Raw genomic sequence first — 26,658 nt, forward strand, 5'->3', positions numbered from 1 at the left:
TTTACTTAGATTTGTGTGTATTGGGTATATGTTGTGAAATTGTTAGATATTATTGTACTGGCGGAGCTAGAAACACGCATTTCACTACACCCGCAAAAACATCTGCTCAACATGTGTATGTGACCAATAAAATTTGATTTGATTTGAAAGGCTTTTCAAACAAGGCTCTATGGAGGAAGGGATCAAAAAGGAGTGTAAAGATGTGAATCATCTGTGTATAAACGAGAGAAACCTGTTGAAATCCAATGTCAACTTTTTAGATGAGTCATGCATTGAGAATTTCCACATGATTTAAATGAACATTTCGATGTTGAGCTAAAGGATGCTGATGGTAAAGAAGAACATATGGTGTTGTACGGTACCAACAGCAGTTTGTCTGTTTATCCATCGCTTTCTACAGGTAGGCCTATGCACCACTACATTAGAACTAAACTAGAGGAAGAAGGAAGAACATGAAGTATCAGAATTGTCTGTTAGCATAAGATGTGTGCGATGATATTACTGACACTGTAGTACCCGAGTCTGCTACCTAGCTTAGTCAGTGTTCAGTGTGCACGTCACTCCCTACCCATCAGGCTAGCCTCTGCTCATCCTCAAACTTCAAACCCACACCAGGTGTATTCAACAATTAAGGTATTTTTAAGTTTCAAATTCAAATGTTTGTTTCTCTCTCTGTAATTTGCATCCTCTTATTCTTTAGTACTGCGGTCTGAGGACTGGGTGCTCCCACACAATTGGTGAGGTGTACAGCTGTGCGATATAGACAAATCCTTATCACGATAAGTTGACTGAATTATCACTAACAATAAATATGTTAATGTACACATTTACTTTTTAGTATTATCTTTAAAAGTACTAACTACTATTAATTTGAATGTCGTAGCTATCAATTGTCCTGTTAGCAATCGCCTATATTTGCAGATTTACATTTAAAATGTCACATTTCTCTAGTGTAGGCTATTTATTGAAATTATCAAGATCAGTCAAATGTCCTCTATAAGTGGCTGGTTCTGTCTTCACAATCATTTTCGGTTTATCAGCTCAGCTCTAGTAACATGTTTCCGAGTGCAAAGCATTTCGGCCAAGTGCGAAATAAACCTGTGAACTGCGCTGTCACATTCGCACATACTTAGTTAATGAATGGGACACTGTTCACCCCACCGGAAACGTGCGCGCACACACACACACACACACACACACACACACACACACACACACACACACACACACACACACACACACACACACACACACACACGGGTATTTAGAGACCGTAGACTTGATGTGCAGAGAATGGGATGAGGCATTTGTAGGCCTATCTGTGTTTTGTTCTTATGCACCCCTCACTGTTTTGGGTGAAATGTCAGCATCGAATGTAGGCAGTTTGAAGTCCAGTGGCATCTCTGTTATGGCTATTGCAGAAGTCTGTCCGTTTCTGGTCTTCATTCAGTTGGTTCCTTAACCCTGAGTGAACTTTTTACCTCAGCACTGTCCTACCAGCCAAAGCAGGCGTTTTGACTGCAGCGCTGGTTTGCCTTCAGTTTGATGGAGCCGGATTACCTTGATGTGATTTCACAGAGCAAACTCTTTTCCCCAGCAATAAACTCATTTGCTCATGTCGTGCCAATGCCAAGTTTCACTCACTGACCTCTGTTTGTAAGAAATCCAATGTGATCTCCCAGACTTGAATAAAACACAGACTGAAGACCAGGGAATACTTAAGTGACTAGCAATACTGTCTCCCTCTGCTGGTGTTGATTTCTCTCAGCACTGATCCTTTTTTTCCAGGAGAGTTTCATTAAACAAACTATCAAAGTGCCACCTGTTGCAAACTGCATTGCCATTTGTGGACCAAACCTGCAACACATGGTCTTAGGAGGATTTGAATGATAAGTAGGCCTGGTCAAAATAAACATCCACATTTGCGCTTGTTACAGGTTTTGGTTTTTCCATTTGTTTTGAGTTTGGACTTTAGTACGTGTAGCTCGGAGGGTGCGCTGATTGGTGTCACCTCGTTAGTCAACTTGTGAACTTGTGTCAACCTTCCCAAGTTCTCTCACGTCACCCCGCTCCTCCGCACACTCCACTGGCTTCCAGTTGAAGCTCGCATCTGCTACAAGACCATGGTGCTTGCCTACGGAGCTGTGAGGGGAACGGCACCTCCGTACCTTCAGGCTCTGATCAGGCCCTACACCCAAACAAGGGCACTGCGTTCATCCACCTCTGGCCTGCTGGCCCCCCTACCTCTGCGGAAGCACAGTTCCCGCTCAGCCCAGTCAAAACGGTTCGCTGCTCTGGCACCCCAATGGTGGAACAAGCTCCCTCACGACGCCAGGACAGCGGAGTCAATCACCACCTTCCGGAGACACTTGAAACCCCACCTCTTTAAGGAATACCTGGGATAGGATATAGTAATCCTTCTAAACCCCCCCCCCCCCAAAAAAAAAAGATATAGATGTACTATTGTAAAGTGGTTGTTCCACTGGATATCTTAAGGTGAATGCACCAATTTGTAAGTCGCTCTGGATAAGAGCGTCTGCTAAATGACAAATGTAATGTGTTAGACCTGTGCTGGTTTCCGTCTCATTAGTGGGAAGGGATTTCACCTGTGCTGGCCCAGGTGCTATTTAAGTGGCTGGCCCAGTGCTCCAGTTGTCTTGATAGATGAGGGTTAACACCTTTAGTTGGTGCTCCCTATTTTTATTTCTAGAGAAACAATCCTTTATTTGATTTTTGTTTTGCTCCAAGTTTTTGGTTTGCCTCCTGTCCTTTTTAAGTTTGTTTTTCTTTAGTTTACCTCTTAGTGGGTGTCTTTTAGGTTCTAGTAGTTGTTGCTAGTCGACATTCAGTTGACACCCCCATGAGTGTCTTTCAGAACCCCTCATAAAACCCCACCTGGTTTGTTTGTTGGTCAGTGACTCTTTGTTAGTTCCTGCTTCTGTTTGAGCAACATTTTTGGTTTTCCTGCTGGGGAACATAACACGCTACTTTATCATACTGTTTGTCTGACGTAACAAATATCTCACAAGATCATAGAGTTCACGTGCACCCATTTGAACCTTTGCAACTGTTGCCAGCCTGCCTTGTTGTGGAAGTTGGTGTGTGTAAACTGAGGGTCTGTGTGGTTGTCATAATCCATACCTCTCTGATGGGGCTGGCCAGTGGAGGCTGTGTGGAGGGCTACTAATTGCCTTAGTGAGCCAGCAAGAGGCCCAGGTGATCCAGCATTAGCGGGGATTAGAGTTGGGATGACTGGGACACATTCATACAGAGGACTATACACACCCCCAGGAAGAATTACCCTTTTTTATAATTCTTAAAACAAAAAAATATTCTGACAAGACTACTTGTACTTAGATATTCTATGACCATGTTTTGGAATGACGTAGAGTAAGACATTTGTGGCAATTCTATAGCAATATAAAGTGGGAAAACGGCCGTGCATTTGGAAAATTAATAGACACTGTGCTAAATAAAACCTAATAAAAACATCTGTCTTGTCCAAGACTGGAGTCTACGCAGACTGGTACGCCATAGCCAATCAGAGCTAGAGTAGGCCTATATGCAAATAAGCCATTTGCTACACGGACGTGCCATCATTGTGTTTACAGGCAGTAGGGCCTGTCATCATTCACTATGAACTGGACTGTGTGTTTACAGGCAGTAGCAACAGTGTGACTTTAGATAATTAGAATGCGTCTGCCAAAAGCCACAAAATGCACCTGAAGGGATTTATGTAAATACCACTGGAGTCCTCTAACATTTGGGAATTTCACCGTAGTGAAGGGCATTCTGGCTCTTTTCAGTGAGCTGGCTCTTTTGGCTCCCAAATGGCTCTTTTAAAAAAATGTCTATTGTATTTTTTCAAGTAAAACAGTTTGCGATAGTTTGACTATGATTTGTTTTAACACCATTCTGATTAAATTATTAAATGAAATCATACTCTACCTTAACCACAATGTATTTAAAAATGCATTGGTTTGTTTTGAAAAAGAATGCTATTAAACATTTGCTTATAAAGTATAACTTTTTAATGTATATAAACAAAGTGCATATAAATGTAACAATTCAAAACTAATACAATCTGAACAACATAATAGAATATTGCACCATATCAAAGAAAAATAAATGTGCAAAACTGCAGCATTCCACTTAAGACATTAAACTGGTCCCTCTTCTCTCCTTTATTGCCATGTTATAACCAGCAGCACACAGCAATGCTGACCAGATTTTTCTTTTATGAGAGATTTGCATTCAGAAATGCAAGCTGCCTCACTTTCGAGGGGCTGATGTGGTTTCTTCTCTCAGTAATTATTTGTCCCGTTTTCGAGAAGACCCTCTCAGAGGGAACGGATGTGGCCACTATGCAGAGTCTCCCTGTCATGACTTTAGTAAGCCGTGGGTAGACGGAGGCCTTGTTCTTCCACCAGCTCAGAGAATCTGCAGATCTTTGGAAAGGGGCTCCTCCAAATAGGATCGGACCTCCATTAAGGCATCTGCTGAGGGATTCCTTCGTGCTGTATCCCCACTTGCTCTCTCGTCAAACAGCATTCAGCAGACGTTTGTGGCACTACTACTGGTGCTTCTGCTCCATCTGATCCCTCTTCTTCCTGTTGCCCTGGTGCCTGAGTCAGCTGACTGCTGGGGCTGTCCCTCCCTCTTCTTTCTATTGCCCTGGTGCCTGAGCCAGCTGACTGCTGGGGGTGTCCCTCCCTGCTGCTGAAGTTATTCTTTAAGAGCCTCATCAATTACTCTGGCATCACTGAAGGCTAACTTCTTAAACCTGGGGTCAAGTGTAGCGGTTTCTGATAGCACGTAATTATATTCCATGTTGTGGAACTTTCTGTCCATTGATGAACATAGGGTGTCCAACTCTGTCACATGTCCTGTGGTTGCATTTTCTTCTCTCTGGCAGCTGGCTGTGATTCGCTGCAGACCCTTACACAGGAGTATCATTTTTGAGGCTGTCACATAGCTGAAAAGAGAACAGTAACTTATTAGTTCAGCTTCATGTTTTGTCTACTGATACTACGTTCTCATCTACTGCTCATATACATATATAATACTGGATTAAATAATGATGTAGTAATAACTGCTTACTGTACCTCTCTCCACTGATCTCCACAGTGACCTGCTCAAAGGGTTCCAGGACTCTGCACACCTCCACCACCACCTCCCATTCCTCTTGGGTCAGAGCATCAACAGGTGCATTAACAAAGGCCAGGGTAGAGATGATGGCATCCTTTGACTCAAGAAACCACTTCAACATATAAAATGTTGAATTCCACCTTATAGTGCAGTCTTGTTTAGGCTTCAGCTCAGGCATCCCCATCTGGTGTTGTGTAGACTTTAGCTTTTCAGCACCTACTGTGCTCCTGTGGAAGTATTCCACAGCTGCTTTCACTTTCTCTACAGTGGGCTTCATCACATTCAGAGCATCTCTTACAATCAGGTTGATTGTGTGGGCAAGACATGGATGATGTGTCCATTTTAACATTCTCAACAGTTCCTCTGCCAAGTTCTCTGAGGTGTGTCTGTCGCTGAACTCAACGCAGTCCAGAAGACAGCTAGATATAGAAAAATCTTCAATGAAGTGACATGTAACGGACATGTAAGAGATTCTACACTGTGCTCTAACATTGTCTACATTTTTAAAATGCATCCAAATGCTACTGTTTTCACAGCTGTCCTTCCGCTCTCTCCTTGGCTGCTAAGTGTGTGACTGTGAGTGAGTTGGCTTAGCCCTCCCCACGCATCTTTGGTTCATTGGTTGACACTGCGTGTCTGACAGGAACAACCGGTGAGGCTGTTAGTCTGAGCAAACAGTCAGAACAAATGTGTGCGCTTGAGCATTTAGACCTATATTATTTAATTTCTTTTTTCGTTCTTTGAATTCGTTAATTCTGTTAGTTTAAATCTTTTGATTATTCATATCTTATTTTTCAAATATTTGTATAAATAGATTTGGCTCTTATTATATGCCAGCCGGCTCACAACGTTCACTTACAACGTTCAGCTGCATCCTAGTCCCAACCCACATTTTGACAACTGAATGGGAACTTGCTTGCCTGCCCACCCATTTGATCGATGCCAAAACCATTTGATTGACACCTGAGATATGCTGACTGTTTAGCACAGCTAGTTAGCGAAGCGATTCAAATGTCTTGCTAGCTAACCAAATGAAACCTGCATCTCTAGCTGTAGCCAACAAAAAATGATATGACATCCCGCAACAACAACTATCACAGTGCCATCCGTTTTGTCACCAAAGCCCCATATACTACCCACCACTGCGACCTGTACGCTCTCGTTGGCTGGTCCTCGCTTCATACTCGTCGCCAAACCCACTGGCTCCAGGTCATCTACAAGACCCTGCTAGGTAAAGTTCCTCCTTATCGCAGCTCGCTGGTCACCATAGCAGCATCCACCTGTAGCACGTGCTCCAGCAGGTATATCTCTCTGGTCACCCCCAAAACCAATTCCTCCTTCGGCCGCCTCTCCTTCCAGTTCTCTGCTGCCAATGATTGGAACGAACTACAAAAATCTCTGAAACTGGAAACACATCTCCCTCACTAGCTTTAAGCACCAGCTGTCAGAGCAGCTCACAGATCACTGCACCTGTACATAGCCCATTTATAATTTAGCGCAAACAACTACCGCTTCCCCTACTGTATTTATTTATTTATTTTGCTCCTTTGACCCCATTATTTCTATTTCTACTTTGCACTTTCTTCCACTAAATCTAACATTCCAGTGTTTTACTTGCTATATTGTATTTACTTCGCCACTTTGGCCTTTTTTGCCTTTACCTCCCTTATCTCACCTCATTTGCTCACTTTGTATATAGACTTATTTTTCTACTATATTATTGACTCTGTTTGTTTTACTCCATGTGTAACTCTGTTGTTGTATGTGTCAAACTGCTTGCTTTATCTTGGCTAGGTTGCAATTGTAAATGAGAACTTGTTCTCAAGTTGCCTACCTGGTTAAATAAAGTGAAATAAAAATAAATAAATAAACAGCTAGCTAGCTAACGTTCTTCTGTGTTTTTAGCTTGCTAGATAAATAGCTAGCAACATAGATACTCTAGCCCAGGGGTGTCCATATTGAAAAAACACAATGAATTCGCAGGCCAGACAGCCTTTGTTTTACAAAAATATTTGCAACTGCGACCCAAACTGGCCATTGTTTTATTAGAAAAATTACTATTTTTATAATGTTCACTTATGTACATAGGATGCTGTGTATGTAGCATTAACATATTAAAACAAAATAGACTAATAATATTTGTCCATCCCTTGCTGCTATGCTTGCAGATGTGCATAATATGCTGCAACCCTAATCAAAAAGTATCCAAATAACATATTTTTTGTTGCACTGAATGGGTCACCGGTGCGGTTGAATGCAGCATTGCTGTATGGTGCTCTCTAAACGTGTTAGTTGCGTAGGCAGCCTAGGCTACTGCGCAAATATTTCTGCAGTAGGCCTTCATGTTTCTCCTTTGCATGGTGTTTTTGTTTTTTGGTTATTCCTTGTAAAGCTTTAAAAACCAAAGCCAGACTGCAACGTTTTAGTAGCCTAACTAGGACTGTGGCATGTCTGTACACTTTCCTTCCGCTGCGCGCTGTAAACGGGACACATGAAAGCAGTGCAATTTAAGTTGAATTCACTGATGCGTGTGCCTCAGGCTGCAATTTCATAAAGTAGATGACTCAACTGTTGACTCATTTATACTAGCTCGTGTGTCCTGTTCAGCCCACGGGCCTTGTTTGACACGTGTGCTAGCCTATTAGCCACGCTATGACAGACTTGTGATTATTGCCCTTGCTAATTTCATTGTATTCCCAGACTTTAATTAGTTGTTTGTTTTTGTTAAAAATATTGAATCATTGAAACTGAAACAGTGCCATCCCTATTGGGTGGAGGCAGCAATGAACCAGGCCAGCCGTAAATGACCTGATAGCAATATTTTTTTGAATAACAAGAAATGTGTTGGTGAATTATATTAATCATGCATTGAACTGCATCCATCTATTCTGCCTAGAATACCTTACTGTACGTCATGGAATTCTGAGTCAAATGTAACCTATTTTTAAAACCTCTAATGAGGTTGGTTTTGATGCATAAACAGGGATTTTGATATTTTTTACTGATATTATGATTGTCTGTTTGTTTCATATCTGCAAAGTAGTTAAAATGCTCTCCGTTCCCCTTTTTAAAAGCAAATTCCACACCAAAACTGTCTTCTGGTATTTGTTTCATTAGTCCATTGTTGATATAGTCCCAAAATGTTTTGCATGTCAGCAATCAAGTTTTCAAAATGTATAACTTTCAAAATCCAAAAATACAGCCGGTGTACTATTTCTATGGACACAGTCCTGCCCGGGGGTAGGGTGGAATATCACTACTAGGGATTGTGGAGAATCTCTGTCCTTTTGCCCTGTCCCTCATCTCACTCACTCACTGTTTTCCTCTATCACAGAAAGGGGTATTATCTTCTCTTTCAACTTGGTGAGCTGGGCCATCTCATAGGAAGTGCTCTGTATTCAGTGACAGGATGCTACAATGGCCTATTTGTTAGAGGCACAGGGCAAGGGCTCTGGGGTTTAGGGCTGGGCTTGATAAGCCACACTGGGTCCTGTGTGATTTCTCGCTCTATACATCACAACAGCCCCCTGCAGAAATAGATCTGGTGCTGTGAAATGTTTGATGTGCCATTTTACCCAATGTATTTTAAGTGCTGCAGTCGCACTGTCAGTGGAGTGCTTCCAGACTTATCTAGCCTGCAACAGTTGGGTTAGTAGGACCACATTTTATTTGCAGGATCCATTTGTCTGATTTCTTCAATGGATATCTTAGATAATGATGTCCAGAAAGTCTGGTAAGCTTGATATGACAAGCAATAGAAGTGAAAGTCTGTCACTCACTCAAGCCTCTTATTTTTCTTTTATGTAGCTGTCAAAAAAACCTCATATGGTTGATGGCGCTAATAGCTAATGAGTAGTCTAGAGGGGGACCTGATGCCGCTGCAATGAAAACTGACAACAGGGTTGCTTGCTTTCATCATTAAACTGGACTCATCCTAATGATGCAAAGAAGACATACTAGGTCATCATTTGATGTTCAATTTGCAGTGTGACGATTTATATCTCAGCAGTGGTTTAAGGAAATAGATTTTTGTTTGTCCCATAGGGCAGAATATACACTGAACAAAAATATAAACGTAACATGTAAAGTGTCGGTCCCATGTTTAATGAGCTGAAATAAAATATCCCATAAATGTTCCATAAGCACTAAAAGCTTATTTCTCAATGTTGTGCACAATTTTGTTTATATCCCTGTTAGTGAGCATTTCTCTGACAAGATAATCCTTCCACCTGACCGGTGTGGTATATCAAGAAGCTGATTAAATGGCATGATCATTACACAGGTGCACCTTGTGCTGGGGACAATGAAAGGCCACTCTAAAATGTGAAGTTTTGTCACAACACAATGCCACAGATGTCTCAAATTTTGAGGTAGAGTGCAATTGGCAGAGCTGTTGCCAGAGAATTGAATGTTAATTTCTCTGCCAAGGGAATTTGGCAGTACGTCCAATCGGCCTAATAATTGTAGACTATATTGAACCACACCAGCCCAGGATCTCCATATCCAGCTTCTTCACCTGCGGGATTGTGTCATGCGCAAAGTAGATGTCCTAAACAACTTGCCAAAACTATAGTTTGTTAACAAGAAATTTGTGGAGTGGTTGAAAAACAAGTTTTAATGACTCCAACCTAAGTGTATGTAAACTTCCGACTTCAAGTGTGTGTGTGTGTGTATTTAGGCACATTTTCAAGTAAAATTGTAGCTCTTTAGAGCCCTCACATTAACATAAGTATAGTGAGGGGAAAAAAGTATTTGATCCCCTGCTGATTTTGTACGTTTGCCCACTGACAAAGAAATGATCAGACTATAATTTTAATGGTAGGTTTGTTTGAATAGTGAGAGACAGAAGAATAACAACAACAACAATCCAGAAAAACACATGTCAAAAATGTTATAAATTGATTTGCATTTTAATGAGGGAAATAAGTATTTGACCCCTCTGCAAAACATGACTTAGTACTTGGTGGCAAAACCCTTGTTGGCAATCACAGAGGTCAGACGTTTCTTGTATTTGGCCACCAGGTTTGCACACATCTCAGGAGGGATTTTGTCCCACTCCTCTTTGCAGATCTTCTCCAAGTCCATAAGGTTTCAAGGCTGACGTTTGGCAACTCGAACCTTCAGCTCCCTCCACAGATTTTCTATGGGATTAAGGTCTGGAGACTGGCTAGGCCACTCCAGGACCTTAATGTGCTTCTTCTTGAGCCACTCCTTTGTTACCTTGGCCGTGTGTTTTGGGTCATTGTCATGCTGGAATACCCATCCACGACCCATTTTCAATGCCCTGGCTGAGGGAAGGAGGTTCTCACACAAGATTTGACAGTACCTGGCCCTGTCCATCGTCCCTTTGAAGTTGTCCTGTCCCCTTAGCAGAAAAACACCCCCAAAGCATAATGTTTCCACCTCCATGTTTGACGGTGGGGATGGTATTCTTGGGGTCATAGGCAGCATTCCTCCTCCTCCAAACACGGTGAGTTGAGTTGATGCCAAAGAGCTCCATTTTGGTCTCATCTGACCACAACACTTTCACCCAGTTGTCCTCTGAATCATTCAGATGTTTATTGGCAAACTTCAGACGGGCATGTATATGTGCTTTCTTGAGCAGGGGGACCTTGCGGGCGCTGCAGGATTTCAGTCCCTCACGGCGTAGTGTGTTACCAATTGGTTTCTTGGTGACTATGGTCCCAGCTGCCTTGAGATCATTGACAAGATCCTCCCGTGTAGTTCTGGGCTGATTCCTCACCGTTCTCATGATCATTACAACTCCACGAGGTGAGATCTTGCATGGAGCCCCAGGCCGAGGGAGATTGACAGTCCTTTTGTGTTTCTTCCATTTGCGAATAATCGCACCAACTGTTGTCATCTTCTCACCAAGCTGCTTGGCGATGGTCTTGTAGCCCATTCCAGCCTTGTTTAGATCTACAATCTTGTCCCTGACATCCTTGGAGAGGTCTTTGTTCTTGGCCATGGTGGAGAGTTTGGAATCTGATTGATTGATTGCTTCTGTGGACAGGTGTCTTTTTTATACAGGTAACAAACTGAGATTAGGAGCACTCCCTTTAAGAGTGTGCTCCTAATCTCAGTTTGTTACCTGTATAAAAGACACCTGGGAGCCAGAAATCTTTCTGATTTGAGAGGGGGTCAAATACTTATTTCCCTCATTAAAATGCAAATCAATTTATAACATTTTTGACATACGTTTTTCTGGATTTTTTTTGTTCTTATTCTGTCTCTCACTGTTCAAATAAGCCTACCATTAAAATTATAGACTGATAATTTCTTTGTCAGTGGGCAAACGTACAAAATCAGCAGAGGATCAAATACTTTTTTCCCCTCACTGTATTTTTATACTCTTGCTACCATTCACTTTTCAGCTCTGTTTACAGTTAGGTCCTACTACCAGTCACTTATAAACCCATCTAAATGTATAAACCCACCTCAACCATTCTAGTACCCCTTCACATTGAATAAGGTACCTGTATATACTTGCATTCTCGTGTTTCTAAATCGCGTCGTAGTTCCTGTGTGGTTTTCATTTTTTTTCACAGTATCTTTTATTTTTATTATCATCATCACTGCATTGTTGGGAAAGATCTCTCACTATACAGTTTTACACCTGTTGTATCCTGTGCACGTTGAAGCTTGTGTTAAGTGTACTGCTTTTGTGAGACCATGATAGCATAGAAAAAGCTGTGGATTCTTCTTAAATGGGTTTGTCATTTGAGTCCATGCTTAACTTTCCTTGCTTCAACACGCTTGTAATATGGCATTGTTGTTGTCAAGGTTTGTTAATTGATAGGTTTGTTGTCTTTTGTTCTATTGTTTTCCAGGGGCGACAAAAGAGATTGGCTCAGCCTTGACGAGAATGTGCATGAGGCACAGAAGCATTGAGTCCAAACTGAAGCTCTTCACCACGTAAGTGATGGAACTGTGAATCATGGTTTCTGGAAGACATTGATTGGATATGTTTTGCTTTTCCCTAAGACTGTTGTAATACCCAATGTCATTGTTTCCTAATTGTTTGAGATCTTTCATATGCAGTTGGTGCATAATACTGCCATCATTAACATTTCAGGCCAAATCAAAAAAAAATTGTCACATGCTTAGTCTACAGCTGTTGTCTACGAAGAGTGAAATGCTTACTTACAGGTATTTTTCCAAAAATGCAGATTTAAAGATAAAATAAAACCATTGAAATAGTGACGGTGAATAACAAATGTCAATAAAGAGTAAAGCTAACATTGTTATATATAGGGAGTATACAGTGCCGTGCAAAAGTATACATCCCCCTTGGCGTTTTTCCTATTTTGTTGCATTACAGCCTGTAATTTAATTTAAATTGATTTTCATTTGGATTTCATGTAATGGACATACACAAAATAGTCCAAATTGGTGAAGTGATAAAAATTACTTAAGTGGTGCGTGCATATGTATATACCCGCTTTGCTATGAAGCCCCTAAATAAGATCTGGTGCAACCAGTTACCTTCAGAAGTCACAGAATGAGTTAGATTGCACACAGGTGGACTTTATTGAAGTGTCACGTGATTTGTCACAAGATCGCAGTTGAAGTCTGAAGTTTACATACACTTAGGTTGGAGTCATTAACTCGTTTTTCAATCACTTCACAAGTTTCTTGTTAGCAAACTATAGTTTTGGCAAGTCGATTAGGACATCTACTTTGTGCATGACACAAGTAATTTTTCCAACAATTGTTTATAGACAGATTATTTCACTTTTAATTCACTATATCACAATTCCAGTGGGTCAGAAGTGTACATACACTAAGTTGACTGTGCCTTTAAACAGCTTGGAAAATTCCAGAAAATGATGTCATGGCTTTAGAAGCTTCTGATAGGCTAATTGACATCATTTGAGTCAATTGGAGGTGTACCTGTGGATGTATTTCAAGGCCTACCTTCAAACTCAGTGCCTCTTTGCTTGACATCGTGGGAAAATCAAAAGAAATCAACCAAGACCTCAGAAAAAAAATTGTAGACATCCACAAGTCTGGTTCATCCTTGGGAGCAATTTCAAAACGCCTGAAGGTACCACGTTCATCTGTACAAACAATAGTACGCAAGTATAAACACCATGGGACCACGCAGCCGTCATACCGCTCAGGAAGGAGACGCACTCTGTCTCCTGGAGATGAATGTACTTTGGTGCGAAAAGTGCAAATCAATCCCAGAACAACAGCAAAGGACCTTGTGAAGATGCTGGAGGAAACAGGTACAAAAGTATCTATATCCATAGTAAAACGAGTCCTAATTCTACATAACCTGAAATGCTGCTCAGCAGAGAAGAAGCCAACGCTCCAAAAACCCCATTTAAAAAGCCAGAATAAGGTTTTCAACTGCACATGGGGCCAAAGATTGTACTTTTTGGAGAAATGTCCTCTGGTCTGATAAAACAAAAATAGAACTGTTTGGCCATAATGACCATCGTTATGTTTGGAGGAAAAAGGGGAATGTCCCATCTTCCGGATGCTGGAGTGAGTAGTCGTGCTGTACTTCGCTCCGCAGGTAATATCACATTTCATTACATTACAACGATCTGATTAGTGTAATGTTAGCTAGTTAGCTACATAGTTGTCTTTGCATCAAGGATAAAGGTGTAGCTAAAGGTGTAGGTGTAGCTTTGAGAAACTAACAAGGTTAGCTAGCCAGCTGTATTTGTTCGTTCGTGCCGTTTTCCAAATGGCGTCAACATTACAGCCAACTTTACCAACTAGCAGTACTGTAGAATCTAAATACATTACAACGGAACGATTTGATTAGTGTAACGTTAGCTAGCTACATAGTTGTCTTTGTATCAAAGGTAAATGCAGCCATTGCTAGCTAGCCAACTCTACCAGCTAGCAGTACTGTATCATTTTTAGTCAATAAGATTTTTGCAACGTAAGCTTTCGAGTTGTGTAGTCCACTTGTGTAGCTAGCAGGACTGACTTTGTGTTAGCTAGCCAACGTTTAATTACTTCTGTGTTATGAAAGGAACTAGACACGGACACGAATGATCCATTGGTAGTTTGTTGTAACCAAGTATTGGTGCTAACCGTGTGTTATTGGATGCTAGCATGCTAGTTAGCTACGGCGTCATAGGACACGGTGCACTGGGTGGGTTTCACGGAAGAATACTGTACGAATACTAGCTGAATAAACTAAGTTTGAGCCTATTCCTGGAAACATTGAACCACTGTAGTTTACATCAATTATAATTTCTAAGTGGAAGTTGGAATAGTTATATTTGAGTGTTTCAGCGAATGGTTAGTGAGGGAGGCCCTGCTCTCTCGCTTCCCCAGTTGTTTAGTTCATTTTCATTCCAATCTCCTTTACATTAGCGTAGCCTCTCCTGTGGCCTGTCAACTATGTGTCTATCTATCCCTGTTCTCTCCTCTCTGCACAGGCCACACAAACGCTTCACACCGCATGGCACTTTAACCTGGTGGTCCCAGCGCGCACGACCCACGTCATCTCTCCCAAGTGGACATTCTCTCTTTCTCCCCTGACCCATCTGTCTATCTCCTCCTTTGAATTCCATGCTGTCACAGTCACTAGCCCATTCAAGCTTAACATCCTTATCATTTATCACCCTCCAGGTTCCCTTGGAGAGTTCATCAATGAGCTTGACGCCTTGATAAGTTCCTTTCCTGAGGATGGCTTACCCCTCACAATTCTGGGTGACTTTAACCTCCCTACGTCTACCTTTGACTCATTTCTCTCTGCCTCCTTCTTTCCACTCCTCTCCTCTTTTGGCCTCACCGTCCCCCCCTACTCACAAGGCAGGCAATACGCTTGACCTCATCTTTACTAGATGCTGTTCTAATACTAATCTCACTGCAACTCCCCTCCAAGTCTCCGTCCACTACCTTGTATCCTTTTCATTCTCGCTCTCCTCCAACACTACTCACTCTGCCCCTACTCAGATGGTATTGCGCCGTCGCAACCTTCGCTCTCTCTTCCTGCTACTCTCTCCTCTTCCATCCTATCATCTCTTCCCTCTACTCAATCCTTCTCCAACCAATCTCCTGATTCTGCCTCCTCAACCCTCCTCTCCTCCCTTTCTGCATCCTTTGACTCTCTATGTCCCCTATCCTCCCGGCCGGCTCGGTCTTCCCCTCCTGCTCCGTGGCTTGACGACTCACAGAACAGGGCTCCGGGCAGCCGAGCGGAAATGGAGGAAAACTAGCCTCCCTGCGGACCTGGCATCTTTTCACTCCCTCCTCATTTTCTTCCTCTGTTTCTGCTGCTAAAGCCACTTTCTTCCACTCTAAATTCCAAGCATCTGCCTCTAACCCTAGGAAGCTCTTTGCCACCTTCTCCTCCCTCCTGAATCCTCCTCCCTCTCTGCGGATGACTTTGTCAACCATTTTGAAAAGAAGGTTGACGACATCTGATCCTTGTTTGTTAAGTCAAACGACACCACTGGTCCTGCTCACATTGCCCTACTCTATGCTTTGACCTCTTTCTCCCCTCTCTCTCCAGATGAAATCTTGTGACTGCCGGCCGCCCGAACAACCTGCCCACTTTAATCCTATCCCCTCCTCTCTTCTCCAGACCATTTCCGGAGACCTTCTCCCTTACCTCACCTCGCTCATCAACTCATCCTTGACTGCTGGCTACGTCCCCTCCGTCTTCAAGAGAGCGAGAGTTGCACCCCTTCTCAAAAAACCTACACTCGATCCCTCCGATGTCAACAACTACAGACCAGTATCCCTTCTTTCTTTCCTCTCCAAAACTCTTGAGCGTGCTGTCCTTTGCCAGCTCGCTTGCTATCTCTCTCAGAATGACCTTCTTGATCCAAATCAGTCAGCTTTCAAGACTGGTCATTCAACTGAGACTGCTCTTCTCTGTGTCACGGAGGCTCTCTGCACTGCTAAAGCTAACTCTTTTTCCTCTGCTCTCATCCTTCTAGACCTATCTGCTGCCTTTGATACTGTGAATCATCAGGTCCTCCTCTCCACTCTCTCCGAATTGGGCATCTCCGGCGCGGCTCGCTCTTGGATTGCGTCCTACCTGACAGGTTGCTCCTACCAGGTGGCGTGGCGAGAATCCGTCTCCGCACCACGTGCTCTCACCACTGGTGTCCCCCAGGGCTCAGTTCTAGGCCCTCTCCTATTCTCGCTATACACCAAGTCACTTGGCTCTGTCATATCCTCACATGGTCTCTCCTATCATTGCTACGCAGACGACACACAATTCATCTTCTCCTTTCCCCCATCTGATAACCAGGTGGCGAATCGCATCTCTGCATGTCTGGCAGACATATCAGTGTGGATGACGGATCACCACCTCAAGCTGAACTTCGGCAAGACTGAGCTGCTCTTCCTCCCGGGGAAGGACTGCCCGTTCTATGATCTCGCCATCACATTTGACAACTCCATTGTGTCCTCCTCCCAGAGTGCTAAGAGCCTTGGCGTGACTCTGGACAACACCCTGGCGTTCTCCGCTAACATCAAGGCGGTGACCCGATCCTGTAGGTTCATGCTCTACAACATTCGCAGAGTACGACCCTGCCTCACACAGGAAGCGGCGCAGGTCCTAATCCAGGCACTTGTCATCTCCCGTCTGGATTACTGCACCTCGCTGTTGGCGGGGCTCCCTGCCTGTGCCATTAAACCCCTACAACTCATCCAGAACGCCGCAGCCCGTCTGGTGTTCAACCTTCCCAAGTTCTCTCACGTCACCCCGCTCCTCCGCACACTCCACTGGCTTCCAGTTGAAGCTCGCATCTGCTACAAGACCATGGTGCTTGCCTACGGAGCTGTGAGGGGAACGGCACCTCCGTACCTTCAGGCTCTGATCAGTCCCTACACCCAAAAAAGGGCACTGCGTTCATCCACCTCTGGCCTGCTCGCCTCCCTACCTCTGCGGAAGCACAGTTCCCGCTCAGCCCAGTCAAAACTGTTCGCTGCTCTGGCACCCCAATGGTGGAACAAGCTCCCTCACGACGCCAGGACAGCGGAGTCAATCACCACCTTCCGGAGACACCTGAAACCCCACCTCTTTAACCTGTTAGGGCTAGGGGGCAGTATTGACACGGCCGGATAAAAAACGTACCCGATTTAATCTGGTTACTACTCCTGCCCAGTAACTACAATATGCATATAATTATTGGCTTTGGATAGAAAACACCCTAAAGTTTCTAAAACTGTTTGAATGGTGTCTGTGAGTGTAACAGAACTCATATGGCAGGCAAAAACCTGAGAGGATTCTATATGGGAAGTGGCCTGTCTGACAAGTTGTTGTTCTTCTTGTCTCTGTTTATTGAAGACTGAGGATCTTTGCTCTAACGTGACACTTCCTACGGCTCCCATAGGCTCTCAGAGCCCGGGAAAAAGCTGAACGATATCGAGGCAGCCTCTGGCTGAAACACATTATCGCTTTTGGCAAGTGGCCGATCAGAGTACTATGGGCTTAGGCGCGTGCCCGAGTCGACCCCATGCTTTATTTTCTTTCGTCTGTTTACCTAAACGCAGATTCCCGGTCGGAATATTATAGCTTTTTTATGAGAAAAATGGCATAAAAAATGATTTTAAACAGCGGTTGACATGCTTCGAAGTACGGTAATGGAATATTTAAAAAAAATGTCACGAATTGCGCCATGCTCGTCACCCTTATTTACCCTTTCGGATAGTGTCTTGAATGCACGAACAAAACGCCACTATTTGGATATAACAATGGATTATTTGGGACCAAACCAACATTTGTTATTGAAGTAGAAGTCCTGGGAGTGCATTCTGACGAAGACAGCAAAGGTAATAACATTTTTCTTATAGTAAATGTGACTTTTCTGAGTGCTAAACTTGCTGGGTGTCTAAATAGCTAGCCCTGTGATGCCGAGCTATCTACTGAGAATATTGCAAAATGTGCTTTCACCGAAAAGCTATTTTAAAATCGGACATATCGAGTGCATAGAGGAGTTCTGTATCTATAATTCTTAAAATAATTGTTATGCTTTTTGTGAACGTTTATTGTGAGTAATTTAGTAAATTCACCGGCAGTGTTCGGTGGGAATGCTAGTCACATGCTAGTCACATGCTATTGTAAAAAGCTGGTTTTTGATATAAATATGAACTTGATTGAACAAAACATGCATGTATTGTATAGCATAATGTCCTAGGGTTGTCATCTGATGAAGATCATCAAAGGTTAGTGCTGAATTTAGCTGTGGTTTGGATTTATGTGACATTATATGCTAGCTTGAAAAATGGGTGTCTGATTATTTCTGGCTGGGTACTCTGCTGACATAATCTAATGTTTTGTTTTCGTTGTAAAGCCTTTTTGAAATCGGACAGTGTGGTTAGATTAACGAGAGTCTTGTCTTTAAAATGGTTTAAAATAGTCATGTTTGAAAAATTGAAGTTTTTGCATTTTTTAGGTATTTGAATAACGCGCCACGGGATTACACTGGCTGTTGAGTAGCCCATAGAGGTTAAGGAATACCTGGGATAGGATTAAGTAATCTTTCTAACCCACCCCCCCACCCTCCCCCTCCAAAAAGATATAGATGTACTATTGTAAAGTGGTTGTTCCACTGGATATCATAAGGTGAATGCACCAATTTGTAAGTCACTCTGGATAAGTGCATCTGCTAAATGTAATGTAAATGGGATGCTTGCAAGCTGAAGAACACCATCCCAACCGTGAAGCACGGGGGTGGCAGCATCATTTTGTGGGGTTGCTCTGCTGCAGGAGGGATTGGTGCACTTCACAAAATAGATGGCATCATGAGGTAGAAAATGTGGATATATTGAAGAAACATCAGTCAGGAAGTTAAAACTTGGTCGCAAATGGGTCTTCCAAATGGACAATAACCCCAAACATACTTCCAAAGTTGTGGCAAAATGGCTTAAGGACAACAAAGTCAAGGTATTGGAGTGGCCATCACAAAGCCCTGACCTCAATCCCAAAGAAACTGTTTGTGCAGAACTGAAGAAGTGTGTGCGAGCAAGGAGGCCTACACAGCTGACTCCGTTACACCAGCTCTGTCAGGAGGAATGGGCCAAAATTCACCCAACTTATTGTGGGAAGCTTGTGGAAGGCTAGCCAAAAAGTTTGACCCAAGTTAAACGCAATGTTACCAAATACTAATTGAGTGTATGTAAACTTTTGACCCACTGGGAATGTGATGAAAGAAATAAAAGCTGAAATAAATCATTCTCTCTACTATTATTCTGACATATCACATTCTTAAAATAAAGTGGTGATCCTAACTGACCTAAAACAGGGAATTTTTGGGGGGATTAAATGTCATGATTTTTTCTAACTGAGTTTAAATGTATTTGTCGAAGGTATATGTAAACGTCCAACTTCAACTGTATACATCTGTTCTAAAATGCCCCAGAGTCTGCAACACCACTAAGTAAGGGGCACCACCAAGCAAGCAGCAGCATGAAGACCAAGGAGCTCTCCAGACTGGTCCGGGACAAGGTTGTGGAGAAGTATAGGTCATGGTTGGGTTATTAAAAAAATATCAGCATCTTTTATCATCCCACTGAGCACCATTAAATCCATTATTAATAAATGAAAGAATATGGCAACACAACAAATGTGCTAAAAAAGGGCCACCCACCAAAACTTACAGACCAGGCAAGGAGGGCATTAATCACAGATGCAACAAAGAGACCAAAAATAACCCTGAAGGAGCTGCGGCGATTGGAGTTTCTGTCCATAGGGCCACTTTAAGCCGTACACTCCACAGAGCTGGGCTTTATGGAGGAGTGGCCAGAAAAAAGCCATTGCTTTAAGAAAAAAAGAAGCGAACATGTTTGGTGTTAGCCAAAAGGCATGTGGGAGACTACCCAACCGTATGGAAGAAGGTATTCTGGTCAGATGAGACTAAAATATACATTTTTGGCCATCAAGGAAAACGCTATGTCTGGAGCAAACCCAACACCTCTCATCACCCTGAGAACACCATCCACCAAAACCATGTTTTTCATCGGCAGGGACTGGGAAACTGGTCAGAATGGTGGATGGCGCTAAATACAGGGAAGTTCTTGAGGGAAACCTGTTTAATTTTTCCAGAGATTTGAGACTGGGACGGAGGTTTACTTTCCAGCAGGACAATGACCCTAAGCATTCTGCTAAAGCAAAACTCGAGTGGTTTAAGGGGAAACATTTAAATGTCTTGGAATGGCCTAGTCAAAGCCCAGACCTCAATCCAATTGAGAATCTGTGGTATGACTTAAAATTGCTGTACATCAGCAGAACCCATCCAACTTGAAGGATCTGGAGCATTTTTGTCTTGAAGATTGGGCAAAAATCCCAGTGGCAAGATGTGCCAAGCTTATAGAGACATACCCCAAGAGACATGCAGCTGTAATTGCTGCAAAAGGTGTCTCTACAAAGTATTGACTTTGGTGGGGTGAATTGTTATGCACACTCAAGTTTTCAGTTTTGTCTTGTTTGTTTGTTTCACAATAATAAAAAAAAAAATGTGCGTCTTCAAAGTGGTAGGCATGTTGTGTAAATCAAATAATACAACCCCCCCAAAGCCCCCCCCCCCCCCCCCCCCAAAAAAAATACATCTATTTTAATTTCAGGTTATAAGGCAACAAAATAGGAAAAATGCCAAGGGGGGTGAATATTTTCGCAAGCCACAGTGCATTCAGGAAGAATAGACCCCTTAAATTTTCACACATTTTGTTACGTTACAGCCTTATTTTAAAATGGATTCAATATTTTGTTTTCATCAGTCTACACACAATACCCCATAATGACAAAGCAAAAACAGGTTTTTAGACATTTTAGCAAATTTATTAAACATAAACTGAAATATCACACATTACATACAGTACCAGTCAAAGGTTTAGACACACCTACTCATTCCAGGGTTTTTCTTTATTTTTACTGTTTTCTACATTGTCGAATAATAGTGAAGACATCTCAACTATGAAATAACACACATGGAATCATTTAGTATCCAAAAAAGCGTTTAACAAATCAAAATATATTTGAGATTCTTCAAAGTAGTCACCCTTTGCCTTGATGACAGCTTTGTACACTGTTGGCATTCTCTCACCCAGCTTCATGAGGTAGTCACCTGCTATGCATTTCAATTAACAGGTGTGCCTTGTTAAAAGTTAATTTGTGGAATTTCTTTCCTTAATGCATTTGAGCCAATCAGTTGTGTTGTGACAAGGTAGGGGTGGTACACAGAAGATAGCCCTATTTGGTAAAATACCAAGTCCATGTTATGCTCAAATAAGCAAAGCGAAACGACAGGCCATCATTACTTTAAGACATGAAGGTCAGTCAGTCTGGAAAATGTCAAGAACTTTGAACGTTTCTCAAAGTGCAGTCGCATAAACCATCAAGCGCTATGATGAAACTGGTTCTCTTGAGGACTGCCACATGCAAGGAAGACCCAGAGTTACCTCTGCTGGAGAGGATACGTTCATTAGAGTTAAAGGCACCTCAGATTGCAGCCCAAATAAATGCTTCACAGAGTTCAAGTAACACACGTCAACATCAACTGTTCAGAGGAGAATGCGTGAATCAGGCCTTCATGGTCAAATTGCTGCAAAGAAACCACTACTAAAGGACACCAATAATAAGAAGAGACTTGCTTGGGCCAAGAAACACAAGCAATGGACATTAGACAGGTGGAAATCTGTCCTTTGGTCTGATTAGTCCAAATTTGATGTTCCAACTGCAGTGTCTTTGTGAGACGCAGTGTAGGTGAAAGGATGATCTCCGCATGTGTGGTTCCCACCGTGAAGCATGAAGGAGGACGTGTGATGGTGTGGGGCTGCTTTGCTGGTGACACTGTAAAAAAAAAAATATTCAAGGCACACTTAACCAGCATGGCTACCACAGCATTCTGCAGCGATATGCCATCCGATCTGGTTTGGGCTTAGTCCCACTATCATTTGTTTTTCATCAAGACAATGACCCAAAACACACTTCCAGGCTGTGTAAGGGCTATTTTGACCAAGGAGAGTGGAGTGCTACATCAGATGACCTGGCCTCCACAATCACCCGACCTCAAGCCAATTGAGGTGGTTTGGGATGAGTTGGGACCGCAGAGGGAAGGAAAAGCAGCCAACAAGTGCTCAGCATGTGCTCGAACTCCTTCAAGACAGTTGGAAAAGCATTCCAGGTGAAGCTGGTTGAGAGAATGCCAAGAGTTTCAAAGCTGTCATCATGGCAAAGGGTAGCTACTTTGTAGAAAAACAAAACAAAAATGTTATGTTTTTTTAACACTTGCTTACTACATGATTCCATATGTGTTATTTCATCGTTTTAAGGTCTTTAATAGAATAATAGTGATGTAGAAAATAGTAAAAAATAAAGAAAAACCCTTGAATGAGTAGGTGTGTCCAAAAATTTGACTGGTACTGTAAGTATTCAGACCCTTTATTCACTACTTTGTTGAAGCACTTTTGGCAGTGATTATAGCCTCGAGTCTTCTTGGGTATGACACTGCAATTTTGGCACACCTGTATTTGTTGAGTTTCTCCCATTGTTCCCTGCAGATCCTCTCAAGCTCTGTTGCACAGCTATTTTCAGGTCCTTCCAGAGATGTTCAATCGGCTTCAAGTCCAGGCTCTGGCTGGGCCACTCAAGGACATTCAGAGACCTGTCCCGAAGCCACTCCTGTGTTGTCTTGGCTGTGTGCTTAGGGTCGTTGTCCTGTTGGAAGGTGAACCTTTGTCCCAGTCTGAGGATCTCTCTGTGCTTTGTGCCATTCATCTGTGCCTTCATCCTGACTAGTCTCCCAGTCCCTATCCCTGAAAAAAATCCCCACGGCATGATGCTGCCGCCATCATGCTTCACCGTAGGGATGGTGCCAGGTTTCCTCCAGACGTGACACTATGCATTCAGGCCAAAGAGCTCAATCTTGGTTTCATCAGATCAGAGAATCTTGTTTTTCATGGTCTGAGACTCTTTAAGTGCCTTTTGGCAAACTCCAAGTGGGCTGCCATGTGCCTTTTACTGAAGATTGGCTTCCGTCTGGCCACTCTACCATAAAGACCTGATTGGTGGAGTTCTGCAGAGATGGTTGCCCTTCTGGAAGATTCTCCCATCTCCACAGAGGAACTCTAGAGCTCTGTCTGAGTGACCATCACGTTCTTGGTCACCTCCCTGACCAAGGCCCTTCTCCCCCGATTGCTCAGTTTGGCCGGGCGTCCAGGTCTAGGAAGAGTCTTGGTGGTTCCTAACTTCTTCCATTTAAGAGTGATGGAGGCCACTGTGTTCTTGGGGACCTTCAATGATGCAGAAATGTTTTGGTACCCTTTCCCAGATTTGTGCCTCGACCCAATTTTGTCTTGGAGCGCTATGGACTATTTATTCGACCTCATGGCTTGGTTTTTGTTCTGACATGCACTGTCAACTGTTGGGCCTTATATAGACAGGTGTCTGCTTTCCAAATCATGTCCAATCAAATGAATTTACCACAGGTGGATTCCAATCAAATTGTAGAAACATCAAGGATGATCAATGCGAACAGGATACACATGAGCTCAATTTTGAGTCTCAGCAAATTGTCTTAATATTATTTGTTTTATTTTGAATACATTTGCAAAAATGTCAACTTTTTTCACTTTGTCATTATGGGGTAATGTTTGTACATTGCTGAGGGCTTTTTATTTGGTCCATTTTAGAGTAAGGCTGTAACGTAACAAAATGTTAAATGTCAAGGGGTCTGAATACTTTCCGAATACACTGTACAGGGAGTACCAGTACCGAGTCGATGTGCAGGGGTATGAGGTAATTGAGGTAACTACATTATTTATGTACAAAAGTCTGTGGACACCCCTTCAAATTTGTGGATTTGGCTATTTCAGCTATACCAGTTGCTTATAGGTGTATAAAATCAAGCACACAGCCATGCAATCTCCATAGACAAACATTGGCAGTAGAATGGCCTTACTGAAGAGCTCAGTGACTTTCAATGTGACACCATCATAGTATGCCACATTTCCAACAAGTCAGTGTGTGAAATTTCTGCCGAGCTGCCCCGGTCAACTAAGTGCTGTTAATGTGAAGTGGAAACGTCTAGGAGCAACAACGGATCAGCCGTGACGTGGTAGGCCACACAAGCTCACAGAACGGGACTGCCGAGTGTGGAAGAGCGTAGCGTGTAACAATCGTCTGTCCTCTGTTGCAACACTCACTACCGAGTTACCAAACTGCCTCTGGAAACAACGGCAGCACAATAACTGTTCGTCAGGAGCTTCATGATAGGGGTTTCCGTGTCTGAGCAACCCCACACAGCCTATGAACGCCATGCGCAAAGCCAAGCGTCGGTTGGAGTGGTGTAAAGCTTGCCGCCATTGGACTCTGGAACAGTGGAAACACGTTCTCTAGAGTGATGAATCACGCTTCACCATCTGGCAGTCCGACGGACAATCTGGTTTGGCAGATGCCAGGATAATGCTACGTGCCTGAATGCATAGTGCCAACTCTAAAGTTTGGTGGAGGAGGAATAATGGTCTGGGGTTGTTTCTCATGGTTGGGGTTAGGCCCGCTTGTTCCAGTTAACGCTACAGCATACAATGCCATTCTAGACGTTTCTGTGCTTCCAACATTGTGGCAACAGTTAGGGGAAGGCTCTTCCTGTTTCAGCTTGACAATGCCCCCGTGCACAAAGCTCAGTCCATACAGAAATGGTTTGTCTAGATTGGTGTGGAAGAACTTGACTGGCCTGCACAGAGCCCTGACCTCAACTCCATCGAACACCTTTGGGATGAATTGGAATGCCGACTGCGAGTCAGGCCTATTCGCCCAACATCAGTGCCAGACCTCACTAATTGTCTTGTGGCTGAATGGAAGGAAGTCCCTTCCAACATCTAGTGGAAAGCCTTCCCAGAAGAGTGGTGGCTGTTATAGCAGCAAAGGGGGGACCAACTCCATATTAATGCCTATGGTTTTGGAATGAGATGTTCATCGAGCTGGTGTCCACTGGCTTTTGATTATATAGTGTATGTAGGTAAGGGTAAAGTGACTAGCAGCAGCATATGTGGCAAGTGAGAAAGTGTGGTGTGTGTGTGTAGGCTATGTAATGTGTGCGTGTGGTGGGGTCATTGTAAGTGTGTGGGTAGTGTCCAGTGTGTGTGCAAAGTTATTGCAAGAGTTTCTGCAAAAAAGTGTCAATGCGGGTAGTGCGTGTAGCCATTTGATTACCTATTTAACAGTTTTGTTTAGTAGTCTTATGGCTAGGGGGTAGAGGCTGTTCAGGGTCCTGTTGGTGCATTGGTACCGCTTGCTGTGCTGTTGTAGAACAGCCTGCGACTTGGTTGGCTGGAGTCTGTGACACCGCCTGGTTTAGAGGTCCTGGATGGCAGGGAGCTTGGCCCCAGTGATGTACTAGACCGGATGCCAAGCAGTTGCCATTCCAAGCAGTGATTCAGCCAGTCAAGATGCTCTCGGTGGGGCAGCTGTACATCTTTTTGAGGGCCCATGCTAAATCTTTTCAGCCTCCTGAGGGGGAAGAGGCGTTGTAGTTCCCTCTTCACGACTGTGTTGGTGTGTTTAGACCATGATAGATTTTTTGTGATGTGGACACCGAGGAACTTGAAACTCTCGACCAGCTCCACTGTTTCCTGTAGCCCAAAATCAGCTCCTTTGTCTTACTGATGTTGAGGGAGAGGTTGTAGTCCTGGCACCACACTGCCAGGTCTCTGACCTCCCTATAGGCTGTCTCATTGTCGTTGGGGGTCAGGCCTATGACCATTGTTTCGTTGGCAAACTTAATGATGGTCAGCATGGCGGATGTGTTGTTGCCTACCCTTACCACCTGGGCGGGCCCGTCAAGAAGTCCAGGTTCCAGTTGCAGAGTGAGGTGTTAAATCCCATCAACCTTAGCTTAGTGATGAGCTTCGGGGCGCTATGGTGTTGAATGCTGATCTGTAGTCAATGAACAGCATTCTCACATAGGTGTTCCTTTTGTCCAAGTGGGAAAGGGAAGTGTGGAGTGAAATAGAGATTGCATGATCTGTTGGTTGTATGTGATTTGGAGTGGGTCCAGGATGATGGTGTTGATGTGAGCCACGACCAGCCTTTTAAAGCTTTTCATGGCTACAGATGTGAGTGCTACAGGGTGTTAGTCTCTGTGTTACCTGTCTAAATGACTATGGTGGTCTGCTTGAAACGTATATTGGTATTACAGACTGGGTCAGGGAGAGGTTGAAAATGTCAGTGAAGACACTTGCCAGCGCATGCTCTGCGTTCACATCCTGGTAATCTATCTGGCCTTGTGAATGTTTACCTGTTTTAAGGGCTTACTCACCTCGGCTACGGACAGCGTGATCACACCGTCATCCGGAACAAGTGGTTTTCTCACTTATGGTTCAGTGTTGCCTGGCTTGATGCAAGCATAGAAGGCATTTAGCTCGTCTGGTAGGCTCGTATCATTGGGCAGCTCGTGGCTGGGTTTCCCTTTGTAATCCGTGATAATTTGCAAGCCTTGCCATATCCGATGCGCATCAGTGCCATTGTTGTAGGATTCGACCTTAGTCCTGTATTACATGAGAAGGTGACATAAACCATTCTCTGATAAT

General features: G+C 43.3%; 1 protein-coding gene across 3 annotated transcripts in view; it reads left to right on the plus strand.

Annotated features, from left to right (window-relative positions):
* LOC106582629 (protein MTSS 2) overlaps window positions 1-26,658 on the plus strand; it is a 156,881-nt gene that overhangs the window by 46,469 nt on the left and 83,754 nt on the right. For all 3 annotated transcript variants that reach the window (XM_014165855.3, XM_014165856.3, XM_014165857.3), the window contains exon 4: window positions 11,979-12,063. In XM_014165855.3, coding sequence (XP_014021330.1) covers window positions 11,979-12,063 — 85 coding nt within the window. The remainder of the gene's footprint in view (window positions 1-11,978; window positions 12,064-26,658) is intronic.

The sequence above is a fragment of the Salmo salar genome, chromosome 22, assembly GCF_965601325.2.
Source record: "Salmo salar chromosome 22, fSalSal1, whole genome shotgun sequence".
In the NCBI taxonomy this organism is placed as follows: Eukaryota; Metazoa; Chordata; class Actinopteri; order Salmoniformes; family Salmonidae; genus Salmo; species Salmo salar.